Source organism: Linderina pennispora, assembly GCF_002104995.1.
Source record: "Linderina pennispora strain ATCC 12442 chromosome Unknown DL89scaffold_5, whole genome shotgun sequence".
NCBI lineage: Eukaryota > Fungi > Kickxellomycota > Kickxellomycetes > Kickxellales > Kickxellaceae > Linderina > Linderina pennispora.
The window spans coordinates 1,191,372-1,212,634 of record NW_024468253.1 but is presented as its reverse complement, the minus strand read 5'-3'; the positions used below and the strand labels follow the sequence as shown (position 1 = coordinate 1,212,634).

Genomic DNA, 21,263 nt, shown 5'->3' with positions numbered 1-21,263 from the left:
AGTTTGCAAATAAGCCGGCGCTGGCTTGCACGAGCTACTGGTGGAGGGGAGGGGATTGCCTCCCAGTGTCATTCTCTTGCAGGCTCTGCGAAAGCCCCAGACGGGGTTTGGCTGGCGCTCCCAGGCCCGGACAGCGACGCAGCTGGTGTTTTTCCAGGTTCGGCTGATTAATGCACGCCGTTTTTGTTATGATTTTCGTCTAGTCCTTTGCGACGGAAAGGCTGCCACAGCCTTTGTGGCAAGGGCAACAAACGGCCACGCAAAGAGGGCTCGTGCCAGGGCCAACTACAGCAAACTGGTCGCAGCTACATACAGCCGTCGGCACCGCTGAACAGACACCAGGGCTGGCATAACTTTTTTGAGGGTAGCAGGTGAGCGATGGCTACTGTCACACCTGTTTCCATGATGACATCTGAGATCATATTGGAAGCCGCGCCGGCACCTCGCATCCTGTTTTCGGTCTGAGGCGCAGCAAACATTGAGATCTGTGCTACCCACGGAAACATGCGGCCCCTCCCCCACCTGCCCTCGACGCTGCCTACTGCGCCCGCAAACAAGAAAGCAAAAGCTGCAGCAACCTTGGGCACAACCAGGAGGTGTGGGAATTCGCATTTAGCTCTAGTCCTGCTGCCGGCAACAATAGCAGCACCAGCAGCAGGACGCGCACGTCTGGGCCGGGTAAACAGACTGCACCCGCTAACATCTGGGCAGGCACATTTAGAGCAATCAGCCCACCTGCCCAGCACAATAACGCAAAATGTCAACAACATAGTAGGATTTCTCGCTGGTAACAACAAAAACAACAACAATGCCACTATTGTGCGTGTCTCCTTGCTCCACCCAGCACCAGAAAATGTCGAGATGCACGCGGGTCGAGTGCAAATTGGCTCCAACCCGCCCTTTGGGGAGTGGGTCACAGAAGGCGGCGCGCAGAGGCTGGGCGACACGCCCGGCCCAATCACGCTGTAAATTTTTTTGGGTGTGTGCCACTCATTAGTGATACGCCCGCCCGCTAGCGTCTGCTCTCCAGCCGGCAGCGGTAAGGATTTGCTTCTACGGAGCATGGGCGGCTGCTTGTACACATCTTTTTCTCCCTTGGTCTTTTACATCATTTTTTCGTTCTGTTAATTCTTTTTTTCTCCCTCTCGCCATCCTCGCCTCTTCCCCTCCTCTTTTTTACTTGGAATACCGCCCTCTGCTCGCAGGTTTCTCCTTCACGCTTGTTTCGAAACAAAAACAAGCGCGTACACATACTTGTTTCCTTCCTTCCCTTGAAAAGGCACTATACGGCCCGGCTGGAGTATTAAGAAAGCGTTTTGGCTGTGTAGCATTCTCTGCCGTGCGCTTTATATCTTTCATTCTCTCGCCCCCTCCTTTTCCACTTTCAGTCTTTTTTTAATTTCTCGCTCGCATTCGCTCCTTTTCTATTATAACTCTTCCAAGACACACAACTCGGGCCTGCAGCTTTTTATTTTGGGCACGCTTGGGTGAACATTTCCTTTCGGACCTCTCGTGAGTTTGGAAGCTATCGCACAACTTTTATTTTACCTCAACAGCCCTTTTCAGGCAGTCGCCGCGCCGTTTCAGAATGAGCAACAGCAGCAACGGCCTTCTCTGCGCCCGCAAAAGACCTTGACTGGTGGAACGAAGGTAGGTTTATCGCCCGCTGAATTGCCTCTGCTCGGCGTGGAATTCCTGTTGTTTATTCGCCTCAGCCATCCCTCCCGCCAGCTACAGAAATAAAATGGTGCATATTCGTGCATCCCCTTTTACACCTTTTCACGCCCTTCCAGCTACCCTCAGCTCGCAACATAAAACGGTGGCCTCCTTTGCGGCGGCACTCTTTTCTTGCCTTTTTCGGGGGCACTAGACGATAATTCTCGCAGGCAGCAGGAGCCTCCCGCTTTTGCCTGCGTTCTATTTTTCCGCTCTTTCCGTGTCCATCTCTGCTGCTTCTCATAAGCGTATTTGCGCGCACTGGCGCAGGGCCCACATGAGAGAAAAACAGCGCCTGCTCCGGTAACTGCCTCTCCGGGTGTCACTGCTCCTAATATTTCTTTCTCACTGTATATTTGAGAATTTTATTTGGTCTTGCGCACGCGCGCAGGCAGGCAGGCAGGCAGGCGGCGTGTCAGCAAGCGCAAATGTGTTACATCCTCCTCCCCCGCCTTTTTATAATCCCGTTCTCGCTAATTTTCCCATCACATCCCACGGCATAGACAACATGGTGCGCTTTGGAACATCAGTACAAAAGTCAAACGAGCCAGCGTGGCAGGATGTCGGCTCCAATGTTTTGCGGATGGACCACTTGTACGACGCCTCCTTCCACGACTGGCTCAAATGCGAGGATAATGTGTCGATTATCGCAAACTACCTTCAGCGCATCGCCAACGAGTACCCGATGGACCGCATCATCAACGCTCTGCGGTGGCTGGTTTCGTCGTGGAGGGTAGAGTCCACTGCTGTTATTGTCAGGCATATCACCGCCGACTGGGCTGTGCCGCAATCCACCGCAAAGAATGCCGCCGCTCCCTTCCGCCTCGACACGTCCACAGCTGCCGCCCACGCTGCTGACCCAGCCGTCATCGCAGGCGAGACACGGCGAGGTGTCTTGGTTCGCGAGCTCACAAAGGACTGGACCTGCCAGCAGATTGCCCAGCTTGTTGGCATGCTGTCGCTGACCTTTTGGCGTGAGCGCCCTTTGCTTGAAGCCTTCCTGCGCGCACTGGTCTCGGACTGGGACTTTTGCCGTCTCTCTAGCTTTTTCTCATACATTAGTGGCCAGCTGGGTCTTGACTACCGTGTCAAGGTATCGATGCTCCAGCAGGCTGCCCGCCGCAATGCTGCCCGCCCTTCGCTGAAGCGTAACCGCAACAGCTCAGGTAAGGCCCCCGCGACAGCAGCAGTAGCAACGGCAATGACGACAACAACAGATACAGAAACAGCTCAAGTTCCGCCAACAGAACCTCGCAGGGACGACACAGACATTGTTGAGGATGACGCGAAGCGCGCGCGATTAGCACCCACCAGCGATGATGATTCTGCCTCTTCGTCATCCTCATCCATTGGCCAGCCGCGCCGCTGCGGCTGTCCCTGCCATTTCGCCTACTGCAGCGTCTACCGCTACTGCTAGCGTCTACTGCGGGAACTGCGTCTCCGGCGGCCATGTCCGCCGCTACTGTCGCACATGCACCTGACGTTGATTGTGGCCCGCATAGGCGCCTTGGCGCAGGACTGGGTGATCGGCGACGCTCGCCGACAACAACAGCCGAGGCGTCGACCTGCCCTGCCGGCTTCTTCGGCAACAGTCCCCAGGCATTCCGCCCTGCCCTCGCGTGCCACGACATCAAGTCACGCCGTTTCCCAGCTCCGGACAGAGGATACCACCGCCCTCAGCCAGGCCTCGCACATTGCGGGCTCGTCGACGACGCCTTCGTCCCCAACACCGGAACCAGTGCGCAACCACACTCCCCAGCTGTCAACTGCGTCGCCACCATCATCCATTGTTGCCAGCGACGAAAAGTGCAGCCGCAGCCCAACCGCAAGCTCGCCGCGTGCTTCAGTTGCTGCTCGTCGCCGCAGGGAGCAGCTACAGATGATTCAAACTAACCGGACCCGTCGGTACTCGCGCAGCAACGGAGGCGCTCGGTCAGTAGACGACAGAATGGAAACGGACTGAGCCCAGCTCTGGCGTTTCCTCACCTATTGCAGCCGCCGGACGGTTCAGCGAAGACGCGATGCAAGGCGGCAGGACGTTGTTGCTCGGCGCCCGCTTACCCCACAAATATCATCCAGCATGTTTCTGAGCTCAGGTTCGAGGCCTACAACTGAGCGTCGTCGCAACAGCAACCTCCACCACCGCCATCTCCATCACCCAATGTCGACCACTGCCAGTAACAGCAACAGCATCGAGTCCAAACAGCACCAGCAGCGGATTTTCTGCCTACCAGTATCACGACCAGCAGCAGCAGCCGCTGACCCCACCACACATGTCGACATCCTCGTCGTCCATGTCTCCGCTCAATGTGACCTCGGCGCCATTGTCGGCAGGCGCAGTGACCACTACCGCCTCCTCCGAGCCTGCAGCAGCCAGGCTCGCCTACCATTAGCACATCCACCACCACCACCCCTGCACCACGGCCACCTCTGCGGATGCACGCAGCAAGTATCGGCGCAAACTCAGGCTCGTCGCCGTCCCTTGCACAGCAGCAGGGCCTTGTCGCCAGCAGCTTTCACCACCAGTTTCACCACCGCTCGCACCACCACCACAGCGGCAGCACAGTGGTTGCCGGGCTCATCCACTCAACGCAACCGCCCGCAATGCTAAGCAGCAGCACATCAGTGATTGCCGCAACAAACAATGTAACCCCGTCACCAGTCACGGCGGCATCGCGGCAGCCTATTCCGACCCCCCAATCAAGCATCGTCCAAACAATCGCTGTGCAACCACAGGAACATGAGGACAGCGCTGCGATGCTCCAGCAGCAGCCGTCGCAGCAGCAGCAGGGGTTTCGGTCTCGCACGACCAGTGAGAGCGAGCTAGCGCAGTTTGACGGTCCTGCATCGACCCACCTGGCCCTGCCGCTGCCGTCATCCGACACCTGCCCCCAACTCAACTGCCTCTCTGTGCGGTCGGTCCTCAGCCTCGTCGATGCACCACCGCCATCACCATCACCACCATACCACCTCGACACGCTACGACATGCTTGGCATCGTCATGTCCACGGGCTCGGCCAATGGCTCGGCGGGCGCAGCAACAGTCGCAGTGGCGCGCACGGTGTCAATCGTTGCAGGTGACGCTGATGGCCACCACCACCAGTCCGAGACTGCCGCCCACTGAAGCCCCCACCAACCCACCTTTGCCTCCTATTGCGACCCCTGGCACCCAACAATGTATAGATCTCAACCACCAACAGCAGCAACAGCAAAAAATAAATTAAAAAATTTTTTCGCGCCGCAACGCCAGCGTTCCCCAATACCATGCTTGCAGCATTTTTCGACAGTGCCCCTGGTGGAAATGCCCTTGCACCCACAAAGCACCCACGTGACCCGCAGAAGAAAGGGCTCTTGCTGCACTATTGCAGCAGAGCCGCGGCTAACAACGCAGGCCATTGTTGTTTGTCTGCAGTTTGTTCGCGTTTTGCTAGGGCGGTAGAATGAATACCCAGTCTGTCTTGGCATGGGCGAGAAATCAGTAACCTCCTTCCTGCTCATCCAAGCCGAGAATGCTCGGATCAAGCAGATCGGATTTGGGTTCATCTGGCCTGCAGAGACTGAGCGAGGTGGCCAGAGTGGTGTTTTGCAGGCTGTGGTTTATCAGCACAAGCCACCAACTGTGGTAATGTGATGATAGTACCAGGCAGACTCGGTTGTCTACAGCTTCTGGATTGCAGCGTGTGGTAGAATTGTTATCTGAGTATCTGGAAACGCCGAAACCCAAATATCCAAGAACGAGTTGTAGCACCGCTATGCAAGTAAACCAAACATTAATGCCAAGCTGAAAACAGATAATATTTTTGAATCTCAAAACCAACCGCACTAGTCCCAGCGCACTTCATCAAGGCGCCTGATTTCAGTTTCCAGGTTCTCCTTGAGTGCATCGTCATAGAAAGTGATTTCGTCTCCGTCGCAGAAAATCTTGAGTTCAGGCAGAGAGACAGCGTGGTACATGATCGAATATTTCGTGGGTTTGTTCAACAAACCTGCTAATGTAGAGAAACTTTATGCCTCTGTCCCTGTATTTGTACGAAAGCTCTGTAAATAACTTTCCATATTCCTTGCATTTGGCACTCGTGTCGTCCGTGAAGAGGCATGCCAAGTTTGTAGCTATTGTTGAAATGATGTTCGTAGTCGTCAAAGTCTTTAACAATGTAGACAGGCATAGTATTAAGAGTACACTATGTATATCCTTATAAACCTTGAGTAAAAAGATAAAACGAAACTGGAATATCACCTGTTCTAGTGGCGGGGCGGTATTTATACCAGCGCTGGTATGATACCAACGGCGGTGCTAGGATCAAATAGATACCAGTACTCCTAAGGCGACTTGAGCCACACCTGTGTTGTATGATCTCGATCACAACATGAAGTGGAAGTCAATATGGCGGCTAAAAATACTGCCTATTTTAAGCAGCTGCAGAAGGTTATATTCGATTGATATCTCGGACAAAACAAAATGCCGGGTATGTGTAGTGGCTATTGCACTGTTTCTCCAAAATTGGCACAACTAACCCACATTGATCTGGGCCAGTAAATAAAGTGAAGCAAACTGAAAACGGTTTGCAATGCATGTCTTCAAGTGATAAATATACTGTCTACTCAAGAGCGTGATTCTAGTATGCTAACCTTCAGAGAATCCAGTAGCTATGAGCTTTATGGAATTAATAGGACTAGAGATTGCTGAGGAGAAAAAGGGAGGACGGGGCCGTTCCAGGTCCACAATGTTTATACAGGTGGGGATTTGGATCTGCACATGGTGGCAAAGGGAATGGGGTTGCCTGAATGTCAATACCTTCAACTTTGGAAATGATATAGGCGAGAAATATGTATGTGACTCTTCTGAGGATCCAATTATTTTTGGGTCATGATAGATTGCAAGCTCTGTGAGATTTTCGAAGATAACCGATCCAGGCAGACTGCCTCTAAAGATATGCCATGAATGTGCGATATCGGAATAAAACAGTGCTAAAATTTCAAGTGAAGGTGCGAATATCTTAGGTAGATGCCTCAGCACTCTTAGTGTTGATGTGCAGATCCAACCTAGCGATGTATGAAGAGAAACATGTATTGCCCAGTTCTGAAAGTATAAAATTTGATTTAATTCTTGTTTGTAGTCGTGGCAAGTAAAAGTTTAGCATATCACCAAGTGGAAATAACGGCGGATTCTTCACTGGATACATAGATACACTACGACACAAATGCTTCCCATGAGGAATGTGAGTTATGAAATATTGTGAGGTTTGCGATAGTCGTTCTCTGACATCATCAGTTATAGGAGGTTTGGTGTCTGAATCCTGCTTTGCCGCCTGTGGATCCTCAATAAAACATATTTTCTCCAATCTAAGCCACTCGACAGTGCTGAATCCAAAAACCCCAAGGATATCTCCAAGAGACAAATAATCGATGGTACAGGCTCGAGATGAGATAACCAGCCTTTGAGTGTAGTGACTATTCTTTGATCTCACAATATGCAAGGTGTTTGTTCTCCATAGAATAGGGATGTGGTGATGAAGTTGAGAGATGCATGCCTCTGGATGCGAGCTGATTGGAATCAGAGGTGTTGCCATACAGACGTAGCTGGTCAGCAGTTGGCTCACAGTACAAGATAATCGCGATAGTATAGAGGCTCTCTTTTATAGCGTCTCTCCAGTGTTGGCAAACTCGGTTTAGTTGGAGGAATGAAATATAAATATCGACATTATCAGGAGTATCTAGCCAAAAAGTGTTATCATATATGGCGACAATTCGCTGAAGAATGTATGGTTTCAGTATAGCCCAGTGCGCCATTGGAGAAATAGGTGTTTGCGAGGTAGAACGGAAGAGAAATACAGCCTCGGGTGACAACTGCTGACAACCTACACGTATCATGCACAAGCCATTCCTCATTGGAGTTTCCCTAATCCTACTCCATCATCCACAATACTTGGCCCCAGGTGTTTACACAGGTCGCATAGATCTAATCTCGCTGCGGAAAGAAAAGGAGTATATACACACTATATGTTTCTGAAGGGTAATATAAGAGATACCATTTCAAACCCGAAGAGAGTAGAAAGAAGTATAAAAACCACGGGTGCTGCTTGACATCCCTTCGGATATCTGAGCTGGAGACAGAAAACTCACGCCGATTTGGCGTGAATGAACGGGAAGTTACAGATCTCTCACTACTGTCAGGACACGTCCCGATCAGCAAATTATATCAGATCTGTGTGGTCATGTGGTTTGTGGGAACTCTCTAATTGCACTGATTAATCGTCATCGTTCCTTGGCATTTCGAGTAGCGAGCACGTCATGCGGACGTCTCTCAGCTCTCTTGTCTTTATTGTTTTGTCTTTTGCCTAGTTTACAGCCTCAATATCCATAGAATGTAAGTAGTACTGTTAAAAAACGATGCTCAAGAACCAGCACTGCTTGTTCATGCTTGCTTAGTTTTGCTTCTACTGCCTTCCTCTTTGTAGCATGTCGGACAGCCAGAAGGTTATCATTGTGTTCAAGGAGGGTGCCACAGATGCTGAGAAGGATGCCATCAAGAGCTCAATCACCGCGCAAGGCGGCAAGCTTGGTGACACTCTGGCGCTCATCAACGGCATCTCTGCCACCATTCCGAACAGCTTCACCTCATCGCTGACTGGCCATGCCGCTATTGACAGCGTCGAGAACGATGGTGAGGTGTCCATTCAGTAATCTTCGGCTTTGTTCGCCAGCCCATCTTTTGCCGGACCGCTAGGTACGAGCATTCATAAATATATTTCAAGTCCTTGTTCAGTTGGTCAATGTGCGAGTCCCACCGGGCATCCTTGATTAGGAAATCGTACCATTCAGGCACAAGCAGGATGGTGGCTCCATGCCACAGCGAGTGCGCGTCGAACGAGTCTAGGAATGGCGGGAAGTCGAAGGCCTCGAGGCTAAAGGCGGCATCAGTCAAGAGAATCAGAACTGCGGGCTTCCACCACTGCTTGTTACGGTGGTGGTACGCCTGGTACGTCACCACGAACCATGCCACATTGCTCATCAGGCCGACGATGGCATTCGCCAGCATGTTGTACTGGTAGTCAAACTTGATAAACGACAGGTACCCGACATGCATAAAATACGGGACCGCGCAGAGCCCGGCTACAACCCGCGTTTCCCGCCAGGTCTTGAGCCGCAACAGCCGCACAACTCCGAGGAAGAACATGTACAGAACGTTGAGGCCTGCCGAGTAGTAATCGAGCTTCTCGGTGATCGAGAAGTCGCGAATATGGAACACGGCCGACCACAGCCACGTCCATGTCCCGAGCACCACAAAGACACTGAGCCATAGCCGCATCGGGTGCTGTTTCGATATGCCATTGCGCACCAGCGGCCAGCTCTTCAGGTGCATATACCCGTTCAGCACGCTGAAGATGACACTGGCTGGTTCCTGCACGCCCCAGATCCGCACAAACGGCCACTTGCCGTGATACTGGTACACAGGCGCGTTCTGCTTTTGCGCCGCGACCGTGAGTTGCCGCTGGCACTTGTAGTCGCAATTGCTTTCACACGTCCAGAACAGCATACGCAGGTGCAGGGGCAATGGAGAGGCAGTTGGCGCACAGTCCGTTTGCTCGCATGCAGTTACACAGCTTTTGAAGGCGGGCTGCCGATCGCCGTAGGATGCCGAAGCGACGGTTGCAAGCAGTAACGCTGTAAGAAACCTCCAGGCCCTCATGTTCTATGCGTGGATATTAGGATAGCGGCAGGAAACGTAAACAACAAAAGCTGAAGAGAAAAGTGTATGCGGGTTTCCGCCCATGCTGATATCGAAAATGCGAGCCATGCAGCAATTACCCTAGAAGGCAGGCTAGAAGTTGTGGGGGGAAGTATCGAGTCGCGACTCGGTCCGGTCGCAGCTCGCTCCTCTCTGTATGCCATGTTCGTCAGATACTGGGCACTTGCTTCGCTTAGCCATGCACGCTCTGATGACTACCGCAGCCGCCTGATATCAACACCACAATGCCAGCACTTTTCTGACAGGGTCGCAGCATTGTGTGCAGGTCAGTTGCCATATTTCATTGAGCTTTTACTCAATCAGCAACTCAATTCCCTAATAGTAAAAGTTGAATGTAATCTACAGTACACAGTATTTGCTACATTTTCATGCCAGTAGATTTACAAACACCAGGCTTATATCTTCTTTTGTCTTTCTCTCCATGGACTCACTTCTGATACAGACAGTTTCACGCAAGATCACTGCCACCCAGTGGCTCCAAGCCGCATGCTGGCAGTGCGTACAACGACACAGACCTGTATTTTGTCACCGGATCCAGCGCAACTGTGGCCGAGCTGTCTCTCTGGGCTACACCGAATCCGGACTTCGCCCAGCAGCCTACCAAGCCCACTGAGGCATTTGCCACACCCGCTGGGTGTGTGAATCACGAAGGTGATGTAACAGGACATTTCTGTTGCAGCCACTGCACGGGCTATTGCTACCGGATCGTCACACGGCACTGTGTCGGTTTATCGCATCGATACCGATTCCACACAGCCACTGGAGTTGAGTGAATCCATTACGGCGCACCGGTACACCAACGGTGAGTTGGCTGTATGTACTGGTATTGCTGTCCAGCCAGCACCGGCCATGGACATCGAGATTGCCAGCTGCGGCGAAGACGGGCGTGTTGCGTTCGCGCCAATTTCCCGACTAGCCGCATTGCAAATGTACGATGTCGACAGCACAGTGATTACCGGTATTTGCTGGACCACACCGCAGCAGATCGCCGTATCGACGCGGACCAGCCAGGTCAAGCTCGTCGATCGGCGGTCGCCTGGCGATATTGCTGCTGCCTTTGTTAAACTGGCTGACAGTGTCGCATTTGAGTGCGTTAATGTGCACCCGTCTCAGCCGCACCGCATCGCCACGGGTACAGATGACGGGTCGGTGATGATTTGGGACATCAGGAACCCAAAGGAGCCGCAAACCGAGGCGTTCGGTGTCCATAGCGCGAATGTGTGGTCGGTGCAGTTCCACCCGGGAGATTGCAATAAGGTTGTGTCATGCTCCGACGATGCCACAATTGCAGTTACTGGCTGGGCTGGTGGCTCTGGTGAGCATAGCGTGCATACGCTGACCAATAGCCTCAATGTCATGTCTGTCAACTGCTTCGACATCTGTCCGTTCACCAAAACCAGCTTGCTAGTTGCAGGCTCGGATAGTGGCAGCATTCTGCTGGATAGCCGGAGAGAATAGCGACTTCGACCTCTGAATACGACAACACACTCTTCGCCGATTTCCTTGCCGCTAAAGTTTTACACCCAAGTAGTATCTCTGAGCATCATAGTCACGTGTATGGACCATCATTATTGCAGGTTTCATCAAAGTCTTATACTCGCTGCCCGCCATTTTTGGGATTGATAATTTCATAATACTCGTAAACTATCTCTACATCCTCTACAAATCTATATCACCAATGGGCTCTGGAAGCAGACCAGGAACACCGACCAGCCAAAAGTCGGAGGTGGCTATGACTACGGTCAGCGACGTGTCGAAGCTGACGATTGGGTGCAAGGCGTTTTTTCGAAAAGGACAACGAAATCCGGCAAGCCGAAATTCTGTCAATCCGCGACAAGGCCATGCAGCACCGGGTGCAGCGCTCGGCCTGAAGACGCACCCGTGCAGAACGAAAGGGGCGAGGTGGAGTTTGAGTTCTACGTGCATTACATTGAGTTCAATAAGCGTCTCGACGAATGGGTGTCCGGCACACGTGCACGACTGGATAAACCAGTGACATTCCCGAAGAAGAAAAATAAAGCATCTCATCGGCGGGAGTCACCACTCGGCACGTGAGAAGAAGCGCAAGACCAACACCGGGTCGTCTGTGGCCACAGGCAGCGGCAGTGTGCCGCAGACCCCCGAGCATATTCGGCACGACGACGCGGCATATACGGCACCTCAGGGCACAGACGGGACGTTTTCAAAGGAGAAGGAGATTGAGAAGCTAAGGACACAAGGATCAATGACGCAGTCGAGCGGCGAGGTTGCACGCATGAAGAACCTGAATATCATCGAGATGGGTGAGTTCCAAGTCGAGCCGTGGTACTTTTCGCCGTACCCGACTGAAACAGCATATGTGCCAATCTTGTACATCTGCGAGTTTTGCCTATGCTATTATACCAACCACAAGCAGTACGAGCGGCATCGTACAAAGTGCACACTGCAGCACCCACCAGGCAACGAAATATACCGCAAGGACGACATCTCGTTCTTTGAGATTGACGGGCGGCGGCAAAAGATGTACTGCCGGAATCTGTGCCTGCTCTCAAAGTGCTTTTTGGACCACAAGACGCTGTACTATCGATGTCGACCCGTTCCTGTTTTATATTCTGACGCAGCGCGATGAGCGGGGCTGCCATATCATCGGGTACTTTAGCAAGGAGAAGGAGTCAGCGGACAACTATAACCTGGCGTGTATCCTGACATTGCCGCAGTACCAGCGCATGGGGTACGGGCGTGTGCTGATGCAGTTCTCGTATGAACTATCCAAAGCCGAGGGCAAGGAGGGATCGCCCGAGAAGCCACTGTCAGACCTTGGCCTTGCTGAGCTACCGTGCGTTCTGGTCAGAAGTGCTGGTCGAGCTGCTGGTCGGGTTTGACGGCGAGATCAGCATCGATGATCTAAGCAATATGACCAGCTTTACGACACAAGATATCCTGCACGCCCTGTTTAGTCTTGATGCGATCCGGTACTACCATGGCCAAGCACTGCATTGTGCTGAGCGAGCGCGTAATCGAGCAGTACGAGCGGTTCAAAAAGAAGAAGCTGCGGCGTATCGACCCCACATGCCTGAAGTGGACGCCCAAGGTGTTCTCGCAGGCAGAGCTCCGGTACTTGTAAGGGCCGGTGGATATTTTTAGAATGTATTGTCCTGTTTATACCCGGCCAGTTTGAAGTGCATTGAAGGGGGCATACCCTGTACACGGGCCATATTTCCAAGAGCTGATCGTCATCCATATCGCCGAAATGTCGGCCATTTACGAGGAGGGGCTCTGAGCCCACACTCTGGCCTGGGCGTGATGGGCCTAGGGGAACGTGTTAGCGAAGGAAATCGCTTGGAAATTCTTTTATCCCCGCCGCATGACCTGCTGTTCCCCGAGACCCGCTGCTTTTGGGGTCTGTGGATGTGTCCGAGGCTGAATCACCCGTAGCCTGTAGACGCGCTCCGACATACGCATCAGGTTGCAACCCTGTTTGCTGCCTCCCTCCACGAGCTACTTCGACAAGCAGCCACTTGCTCTTTTTTTTTGGCTTGCTGTTGTCTATTACCTCGCATATCGACCCAGAAACCCGACCCCTTCCCAGCAAACAACCCGCCGCATATGCAGAGCCACAATGCGGCAGGCCAAGGTCGATGGTTGCAAAGGTAAACAAACGGCAGGCGGTGCCGAAGGCAAAGGCACGCTGCGTGGATCTCACAAAAGGGGGTTGGGATCGGCACATTTCGACAAAGAGGGATGGGATAAAACCAGCTGATTTGCTGGCAGCATGGACAATCGGGGATAGATGGCAAGGCAAGCCAGCTGCATCATGGGTTCGGCCCGAAATACTTGCCTTGACTGACATGATTTTGTTCCAGAAGAGAAGCGGGAGCCGGCTTTGGCCCACTTGCGCTGCTTTTATGGCAATCATTGGCTGAATGTTCTTGCGAAGCCAGCATGCGGAATTGGGTGGAGCAAGGGATCGATAACGACTGCTCGCGCGGATTCATTGGGCTCTCTCGACGCTTCCTGATGCGGACTACAACCGACATATGGAGACATGTGCATGGAAACAAAGAAGCGGTACGTGCACGAGAAAAAATGCAGGAATATTCAGGTACACGTTCCAATCAGACTTGTTCTGATGCCATGTAGTTTTCCATCATGTCTATAAATAATGATTAGTGTGCATATGCAATTTAGAGGCTGCAGATTGCCAACATAGGGCCCATGCCGATACATGTGTGCTTGCCATTGAGTCTGGCAGAATTGAGCAGGACGTCCTGGCCATCTTACACTAAGAGTGTGTTTGGTGGGTTCAAGCTGAAAACAGGATACCCTATGTCCTCTGCAATGGAGTTGGAAAAATGGATGCAGAGCCCGGCACAGGACAGCATCTCCCACCACTCTCAATGTGCTGCTGGTCTAGGGCGATACACACCAAGGACTTGCACGGGCTAAACAAAGGACCGTCTACAATGGCAAACAGCAGATTACGGCCAATTTGTATGCAGCAGCGAGGGATCGGCCTCTCTTTATCTCTGCTCCTGGACGGCATTCTCATTGACAGCTGGTGTTCGTCCACCATCATTACTCCTAGAGATGAAAAGGCATTGCAAAGTGCAAATCATCCGAATATCTTTGCCAGAAAATGCTGAATAGCAATCCATCCAGACGGGGAAGGAGCGGGCCGACCATGCCATGAAAGTGAAGGGGGTGTGTGGTTCGGCACCAAAATGGACATCGGTCCTTTTTTCACTTGCCAGCAATGGTCATCTGCTTGCCTCTTGGGACACACGGTGTGTCGCTCTCATGGTCCTCGCGGGCTATATAAAACCTGCAGTGTGGCTTCCCTAGACACCTTCATTCCCTCAGATACAGCCTCGACTCTCTACTCACAACCCCTCTCCCCTCTCTTAATACCACTACATATATCGCTTCTAATACCCTTCTTTAAACAATGAAGATCACTGCTTCTGCCATCGGCCTTCTCGCCGCCATTCCGTCCGTCTTCGGTCTGTGGCCCATCCCTACCTCGCACACAGAGGGCAAGTCCAACAGCCAGGTCTGGTGGGTTGATATCCAGGTGCAGGGCCAGTCCAGCCCTGTTGTGCGCGATGCGGTCGAGCGCTACCGCAACATCATCAACAGCGAGTCGTTCCTGGCCCCTGTTGACTACAAGCGCGGCGTGCTGAAGACCCAGGGTAACTTCCAGGGTCCTGGTTGTCTCGGTCGAGAGCACCGACGAGGCGCTCGGCCTCGAGACCGATGAGTCCTACACTCTGGACGTGCCTGTCAGACGGCAAGGCCTCGCTCAAGGCCAAGTCGCCGTACGGTGTGGTGCGTGGTCTCGAGACGTTCTCGCAGCTCGTTTCCTCGAACTGGGAACAGCAAGGTTGTGGTCAACACGCCGATCAGCATCAAGGATGCGCCGGCGTTCCCCCACCGTGGTGTCCTGTTCGATACCTCGCGCAACTGGTACTCGGTTGACGCAGTCAAGCACACGCTTGATGCCATGTCATACAACAAGCTGAACGTGCTGCACTGGCACATTGTTGACTCGCAGTCGTGGGGCATTGAGTCCAAGACCTACCCCGAGCTGCACCAGAAGGGCTGCGTACTCCGACAAGCAGCTGTACTCGTACAAGGACATCAAGGATATCGTCCAGTACGCCAAGAACCGTGGTATCCGCGTTATCCCTGAGTTCGATGTTCCGGGCCACACCTACGCTGTCGGCCTGTCGCACCCGGAGATCATGTCGTGCCTGGACGTGCAGCCTGGCTGGGACAAGTATGCTGCTGAGCCGCCCAGCGGTCAGCTCAACATTGCCAAGGATGGCTCGATTGAGTTCGCCAAGAAGATCTTCAAGGAGTACGCTGCTCTGTTCCCTGACAACGTCATCCATGTTGGTGGTGATGAGGTCAACATGCGCTGCTGGGAGACTGACCCCGATGTCCAGAAGCACCTGGCTGCCAACAAGAACGAGACTGTCGAGAGCCTGCTTCTCAGCTGGTACGGCAAGCTGCACAACTATGTTGGCAAGGACCTGAAGAAGACTGCCTTCACCTGGGAGGAGACCCTGTTCCATCATCCCGTTCGATGCCCCCAAGGACACCATCGTCCAGACCTGGATTGACTCTGCCTCGGTCCCCAACACCGTCAACCGTGGCTACCGCGCCGTCTCGTCCGACTACCAGTCGCTGTACCTTGACTGCGGCCACGGTGCCTGGCTGCCGAACTGGGACGGCAACTCGTGGTGCGACCCCTTCAAGACCTGGATGCACGTCTACAACTACGATGTTCTGGCCAACATCACCGACCCGGCCAAGCAGAAGCTGGTTCTCGGCACTGAGGTCGCTATCTGGTCCGAGCAGACCGACGAGCACTCGTTCGACCCGCGCGCCTGGCCCCGTGCTGCCGCTATGGCTGAGACCGGCTGGTCCGGAAAGAAGGACGCCAGCGGCCATGTCCGCACCACTGGCGAGGTTGCTTCGCGCCTGCACGAGCAGCGCTACCGCATGGTTGGCCGTGGTGTCAACGCCGAGCCCATGCAGCCCCTGTGGTGCGCTCGCAACCCGGGCAGGTGCGACCTGCCTTGAAAGGATGTATTGTCTTTCAATCCGTTCGCTCGATAATGCAATTGCTCCTCATCTATGTACATCATATATACAGCAGAATGCTGCGCTATGCCCGTTTTTGGATACGCTTCAAATGTATTTTCTAGCCATTTGTGCACCAGCTGCCTGGGGGTCATGGAAAATGCTGCTACATCGCCCACCCTGAGTGTCCCTCATCGCCAGCCTGCTGGTTAGCATCCTGGATGCTATCAACCAGCTCGACACCGGCCATTTCGATCTCATTAGCCTCAGCCACCATCACTGCTTCGTTTATATGGCCCGCCTGGAACTTCTCGTCCAAAAAGTCAACAACCGAGTCTTTGCATAAAAACGGTGTCATCTCGCGCATCTCCAGGTCATTCCCGGAGGACACTGCTGGACACCCGATGTTGGGATTCTCAATCGGCTCGTCTGCCGGCTCTACCGAGGTCTCCCACTGCTTGGCCATATGAGCAAGCCACACCATTTGCTGAGCGGTCATCTGGAACGACGAATGCACTGAGTCAATGAACGCAATGCCGACGCATTTCTGCACAAACCTGTCGAAATCGTATTTCAGCAGGTTCGCTACCGAGATGCCAGCTGTGTTGTAGCACACAAATGCGATGTTCTTTGCCGCATGGTTATCACGGAGAAAGCGTGACCACACATATCCGACGTGCTCATCAGGGGTCTCGTTGCCGCGAATCTCGGTAGTCTTCCCTAGCGATTCAATGTTTGCATAGGTCTCGGGCTGCCCGTCTGCCGCAACAATGTTCTCATTTGGGTTCATGACCAGCACGCCATACCCCTGGGCATGCAGCGCCTGGATGTACGGGATCAGGCTGCCGGCGCGCAGCCCTTCTTTTACCAGCACGTTCCACGCCCAGACTCCCGGGCGCGGGCCATGGCCAGTGCAGAGGACCACCAGATTGGCGCACTCGAGGGCGCCGGGTGTGATAAAAATACTGGTGTGCGCAAGCGATTCTTCGGGCACGGCGATCGCCTGCATACCGATCTCGTCGCTGGTAAGCAGCTCAGTGACATGGCGGGAGGCGGCATCTGCGAGCATGTTGTAGAGCTTGAGGTTGCGTTTCTTGTTGCCTGGGTATACCTCAAATTCGTAGCGCCCGCCGGTGGTGGTGTTGAGCAGAGTGCCGTTGGTCGAGTCAAAGGCATAGCCGAGCTCGGAGAGCGTCAGCCGTGCATGTGTGACAGATGCAGATATATGGGGGCGAATAAACATGATAAGGTGTTGCTTATTGGGAGTACATTGAAGGCACGGGCTGGTGGCGAAAAAAGACCAGGGACATAAATGTGATGGAAGCAATTGAGATAAATGGGACAAAAGAAAAACAAAGCAGGTGTCAGTAGAAAAGCTAGTCCTTCTTCTTGGTCTCCGACTGCGGGATACGCATGCTGACCGACCCATCCTCGTTGCCGAACCACGCTTCGCATGCCATCCGGCTGAACACGCCAACCTCGACGACGCCAGGAACCATCTTAATCAGCTGCTCAACCGCAACCGGATCATGAATCCTACCGACATGGACATCCAGAATGAAGTTGCCGTTGTCCGTGACAACAGGGCCGGCCTTGCGCACCGCATTGCGCAGCGTGGCGACCGGGTGGTTGAGCTCAAAGGCATCGGATGTGGCCAGGACGCCCAGAGCACGCGACCGCGGCACCAGGCGCTCGAGCTGGCGCTTGATGGTCTGCCAGGCGATAGGCGAGACCTCAACTGGAATGCCCTTGTCCCAGTTCTGGCCAAGAACCTGCGAGTTCTTGCGGTAGTCCGCAATCAGAACCAGCTTTGCCGAGGCATTGGCCACCAGCTTCTCGCGCAGGTGCGCGCCACCGCCGCCCTTGATGGCATTCAGCTCAGCATCGACCTATATGGAAAGCGAGATCAGTGAGGCGATGCTTTGTCGCTTGCACGCGCCTTATCGCGTGATTTGCTGGAGAACAGGAGGTAAAAGACAGTGCGTGAGCTTTTCTCACTGGACTCGAGCAGGGGGTTCCCTTTTATATCCCAGAGGGCTGGATCAGGAAGGCGAGCATTGACCACACAGATCGGTTGGAAGAAATAAGACGGATTTCATAATTGCCTGCTGGCCAGGGGCACAGGGCTTTTCATCAGCAAGCCAGTACTTACCTCGTCGGCGCCATCAATAGTAACGTCGATGGCAGTGTAGGTGGTAGACGACGGGTCGGCATCGACCAAGCTACAAAGAAAACTGAATTAGCAACACCCTTCGCATATAACACAGGGCGAAAGCAGCCATGTGTAGGAAAGTCTCGTGCGCAAGTGACTGATATGCAAGGCAGACATACTCATCCAGGTCGGCGGCGCGCAGGCCAGCCTCGTTAATAAGCTGCTTCGACTGGAAGCTGGTAGGCACGCACTGCAGCTCGGGGTGCAGCTTGCCCTCGTTCTTGAGCTCAAGCAGGCGCTCGGCAGCGTAGACGACGGTCGATCCACTGCCAACGCCCAGGACGCGGACAGACGGGGTGACGTGCTTGTCAACGGCGGCAAAGGCGGCGCTGCGCTTGGCTTGTTCAACAAGGCTGAGAGTGCTCATGGTGGCTGTGTGTCTGTAGGAGGGAATTAATTTAAGAGCGGCAGTAGAGAAAAATGACATGGAGGGGGTAGAAAAGATTGGAGATAACAGGCAAGGACCGGCGCGCAGATATTTATACCTGCTGCTGGCCCTAAGCCGGCTTGGGCTGCGAGGGCTGAGGGCAAGCCGAGCCACCAATCGCCATGTTTTCATTTGGCCAGTGATGGAAACACCCCTCATGTTTGCCTTTTTCAACCACTGTAGTCAAATTGTGTGTTTCGTTAAAGCCCAGCCAGAGGGAGAGTCGCATTTCAAAGCTCTTTTGGCCCTCCCACTATAATTCCTGTTTATAATCGCTGGTGGTAGAGGCAGATTGACACACTATACTTTGAAGGCACGCATTGTTGCCCCTTTTACAGATTCCAAAACACTAGCGCACATACAAAAAAAAAAAAAACAACCTTCTCGCAGCAGCCAAATGTCAAGCAATTCACATCCGAAGACTGATGAAAGCGGCGACACGGAGAACCTGTGGGAGTCGGCTCTGCAGCAGGTGGGCTCGTCAAAGGCAGTGGCGGCAAAGACAGTGCTGGTGCTGGGCGACTCAAACTGTGGAAAGACCAATGTCGTCTCGCAGCTATTCCAAGCATCGCTGCACCCGCAGACGGGCAACGGGCAGGATAGCACCACTGTCTCCACAGCAATCGGCACAAACGATCCCCTCAGCGAGATCGAAACGCTGGTGACGCTGAGCAAACACGACCTCGCACTGTCGTATTCGTACATGGATGTGCGCGACGAGGACAACGAGGAGACAATTGCACGGCTCGGCATTTTCCAGCTCGCCTCGGATCGCACGACAGACCGCGAGCTGCTAAAGTATGTGCTGGACGCACGGTCGTTTGGCGACTCGGCAGCGGTGATTGTGCTCGACTGGTCGAAGCCCTGGCGGTTCGTCAAGTCGCTTCTGCGCTGGTGCAATGTGCTTGGGGAGGCAATCGAGTGCGTGTGCAAGGACACGGGCGGGCGCGAGGCAGCGTCGAACAAGGGCGCAAGCGGGTGGACATTGGGCAAGGCCACAGTGGATGAGTGCCGCGAGCGGCTGGAGCGGTTTCTGCAGGAGTATGTGGAACCGGCAGAGCCCAGCGGAGAAGCGCTGGCAGGCACGCAGAAGTTGGCAGCAAAGGCCGTCGATGTGCTGCTGCCGCTAGCCAAGGGTGTGCTGGAGGAGAATCTTGGCCTGCCGCTGGTCGTCGTGTGCACAAAGGCCGACTCGATGGCAGTGTTGGAGCGCGAGCGTGCATTCAAGGAGGAGGACTTTGATTACATCCAGCAGATTCTGCGTGCGATCTGCCTCCGGTTCGGAGCAGCGCTGATCTACACGTCGACGCATAACCCGACGACCTTCTCGACGCTCTACCATTACCTGGTGCATCGGCTGCTAAGCACACCCACGACACTGGCCACAGCCAGTGCTGATGGCGAGGAGACACAGCTGGGCGAGTCACCAGCAGACGATGAAACAAGCAAAATGGACGTTGATATGGCAGTCGAGCCTACGGTAGATAGCGCACGGGCAAGAGCAGGCTCTACGGCCACAACCAGTGCTCCGGCGGCTGCACAGAGCTCGGCTGCCCTGACAAAGTACCCATTCCGGCTGCGTGCCAGTGTGGTTGACCGCGACGTGGTGTTTGTGCCTTCGGGCTGGGACTCGGTTGCCCAGATCAAATACCTGCGCGATTCATTCGACGTCGCTGCGGTGCAGGGCGCCTGGGAGTTTGATGCGCAGCGGTACCAGACGATTGTTGAACGCGCCACGCGCGAGTCATCGGTGACAGCGCCGGTGCGGCTAAGCAGCAGCGATGCCAACAACGCGGCATCGCTTGGAATAGCCATGCAGAGCGACCCCGAGCCGGCCGACACCAACAACAGCGTGCTGATAATGTTCGGCGAGGTTGTGTCGGCGCCCAAGCGGCGCACCGGTCGGGATGCCGACGGCAGCACCACTGTGGCAGCCGTGGCAGCAGCAGCAGCAGGCATGGCGAGCCACGTGGCTGTCGAGGACGACCAGTCGTTCCTGGAGCGCCTGTACGTCGAGCAGGAGGAGCAGATGCGGCAGGAGGGAGAGGAGACCGGCTACAACGATGTGCGCCCGCACCCGAGCGGCGGTGCATCCAGCAAGTTTGTGACCAACCTGCTGCGCAGCATGCACAGCGCCGAGTCATCGCTGTCAACTGCCATTGATGTGCCGTCGCCGCGGGAGACCAACAGCGGCAATGTGTCTGATGACGGCGAGGACTTTGACAGTGTCGACACCAGCCCCATCCCCAATGCCTCTGGTGCCCGCCAGGCCCCTGGCGTGCCACCAATGCCTGCAAATGCCGTGTCGCAGCTGCGCGACGGCGAGATTGGCGGCTCGCTAGGCCGCAATGCTGGCAATCGGGCGGCCCGTCCAGTCGCCTCCAGCGACCAGCCGCAGCACGGCACCATCAGGCGCAAGCTGACGCTCAACTCGTCGCACAGCAAGCAGGCCAGCGGCGATGCTGGCTCGTCGAACGAAGAGCTGACGAGCTTTTTCCAGAGTCTGCTGGGCCGTAAGGGCGGGGTCGCCTCGGCAGCAGCCAGCAATAGCGGCAAGAGCTCGCCACAGCAGCCACCACGGCAGGTGGGACCCA

The 21,263-nt window shown here is 54.3% G+C and overlaps 9 protein-coding genes across 9 annotated transcripts; 5 read left to right on the top strand and 4 right to left on the bottom strand.

The window, feature by feature from the left end:
• Positions 1-2,224: 2,224 nt before the first annotated feature.
• DL89DRAFT_292501 (uncharacterized protein) lies at positions 2,225-4,840 on the top strand (the record flags this gene model as incomplete). The annotated part of the gene is made up of 7 exons (XM_040890316.1): positions 2,225-3,089; positions 3,134-3,350; positions 3,397-3,648; positions 3,733-3,879; positions 3,914-4,042; positions 4,080-4,555; positions 4,644-4,840. The coding sequence occupies 7 exons, from the start codon at positions 2,225-2,227 to the stop codon at positions 4,838-4,840; spliced, it is 2,283 nt and encodes a 760-aa protein (XP_040744518.1).
• Positions 4,841-6,650: 1,810 nt separating this feature from the next.
• On the bottom strand, positions 6,651-7,480 carry DL89DRAFT_143424 (uncharacterized protein). Its single transcript, XM_040883468.1, has one exon. It carries the CDS (start codon positions 7,284-7,286, stop codon positions 6,714-6,716), a length of 573 nt encoding a protein of 190 aa, XP_040744517.1. The 5' UTR covers positions 7,287-7,480; the 3' UTR covers positions 6,651-6,713.
• Positions 7,481-8,131: 651 nt separating this feature from the next.
• Positions 8,132-9,485, bottom strand: DL89DRAFT_278096 (Per1-like protein; the record flags this gene model as incomplete). Its single annotated transcript, XM_040889493.1, has 2 exons — positions 8,505-9,485; positions 8,132-8,156 (listed from the first exon to the last, which is right to left on the bottom strand). The coding sequence occupies exons 1-2, from the start codon at positions 9,404-9,406 to the stop codon at positions 8,132-8,134; spliced, it is 927 nt and encodes a 308-aa protein (XP_040744516.1). The 5' UTR covers positions 9,407-9,485.
• Positions 9,486-9,824: 339 nt separating this feature from the next.
• On the top strand, positions 9,825-11,096 carry DL89DRAFT_267041 (WD40 repeat-like protein). Its single transcript, XM_040887338.1, has 3 exons — positions 9,825-9,911; positions 9,949-10,104; positions 10,130-11,096. Exons 1-3 carry the CDS (start codon positions 9,888-9,890, stop codon positions 10,922-10,924), a joined length of 975 nt encoding a protein of 324 aa, XP_040744515.1. The 5' UTR covers positions 9,825-9,887; the 3' UTR covers positions 10,925-11,096.
• Positions 11,097-11,144: 48 nt separating this feature from the next.
• Positions 11,145-12,569, top strand: DL89DRAFT_274736 (uncharacterized protein; the record flags this gene model as incomplete). The annotated part of the gene is made up of 6 exons (XM_040889229.1): positions 11,145-11,236; positions 11,326-11,517; positions 11,573-12,041; positions 12,067-12,254; positions 12,277-12,417; positions 12,452-12,569. 6 exons carry the CDS (start codon positions 11,145-11,147, stop codon positions 12,567-12,569), a joined length of 1,200 nt encoding a protein of 399 aa, XP_040744514.1.
• Positions 12,570-14,317: 1,748 nt separating this feature from the next.
• On the top strand, positions 14,318-16,077 carry DL89DRAFT_267039 (uncharacterized protein). Its single transcript, XM_040887337.1, is given in 6 exon segments — positions 14,318-14,618; positions 14,668-14,718; positions 14,738-14,800; positions 14,826-15,010; positions 15,039-15,465; positions 15,542-16,077. The coding sequence occupies 6 exon segments, from the start codon at positions 14,391-14,393 to the stop codon at positions 16,028-16,030; spliced, it is 1,443 nt and encodes a 480-aa protein (XP_040744513.1). The 5' UTR covers positions 14,318-14,390; the 3' UTR covers positions 16,031-16,077.
• Positions 16,078-16,196: 119 nt separating this feature from the next.
• On the bottom strand, positions 16,197-17,273 carry DL89DRAFT_292496 (uncharacterized protein; the record flags this gene model as incomplete). The annotated part of the gene is made up of 1 exon (XM_040890315.1): positions 16,197-17,273. The coding sequence occupies one exon, from the start codon at positions 17,271-17,273 to the stop codon at positions 16,197-16,199; it is 1,077 nt and encodes a 358-aa protein (XP_040744512.1).
• A 133-nt stretch (positions 17,274-17,406) lies between these two features.
• DL89DRAFT_292495 (ribose 5-phosphate isomerase) lies at positions 17,407-18,609 on the bottom strand (the record flags this gene model as incomplete). The annotated part of the gene is made up of 3 exons (XM_040890314.1): positions 17,407-17,919; positions 18,183-18,252; positions 18,362-18,609. 3 exons carry the CDS (start codon positions 18,607-18,609, stop codon positions 17,407-17,409), a joined length of 831 nt encoding a protein of 276 aa, XP_040744511.1.
• A 457-nt stretch (positions 18,610-19,066) lies between these two features.
• Positions 19,067-20,389, top strand: DL89DRAFT_222734 (DLIC-domain-containing protein; the record flags this gene model as incomplete). Its single annotated transcript, XM_040884600.1, has 2 exons — positions 19,067-20,017; positions 20,213-20,389. Coding segments are annotated over 2 exons (1,128 nt in total), but the record flags the coding sequence as incomplete, so codon positions are not given.
• Between the last annotated feature and the right edge of the window lie 874 nt (positions 20,390-21,263).

What these genes read in the sequence shown, in the direction of transcription:
- DL89DRAFT_143424 (XM_040883468.1), bottom strand. Translation starts at nt 7,286, where the DNA reads ATGGCAACACCTCTGATTCCAATCAGCTCGCATCCAGAGGCATGCATC.
- DL89DRAFT_267041 (XM_040887338.1), top strand. Translation starts at nt 9,888, where the DNA reads ATGGACTCACTTCTGATACAGACA. An exon ending in ACTCACTTCTGATACAGACA is followed by an intron (nt 9,912 to 9,948) that starts GTTTCACGCAAG and finishes AGTGGCTCCAAG; the next exon opens with CCGCATGCTGGCAGTGCGTA. An exon ending in TTGCCACACCCGCTGGGTGT is followed by an intron (nt 10,105 to 10,129) that starts GTGAATCACGAA and finishes GTGATGTAACAG; the next exon opens with GACATTTCTGTTGCAGCCAC.
- DL89DRAFT_267039 (XM_040887337.1), top strand. Translation starts at nt 14,391, where the DNA reads ATGAAGATCACTGCTTCTGCCATCGGCCTTCTCGCCGCCATTCCGTCC. An exon ending in TCGCAGTCGTGGGGCATTGA is followed by an intron (nt 15,011 to 15,038) that starts GTCCAAGACCTA and finishes GAGCTGCACCAG; the next exon opens with AAGGGCTGCGTACTCCGACA. An exon ending in ACGGCAAGCTGCACAACTAT is followed by an intron (nt 15,466 to 15,541) that starts GTTGGCAAGGAC and finishes GATGCCCCCAAG; the next exon opens with GACACCATCGTCCAGACCTG.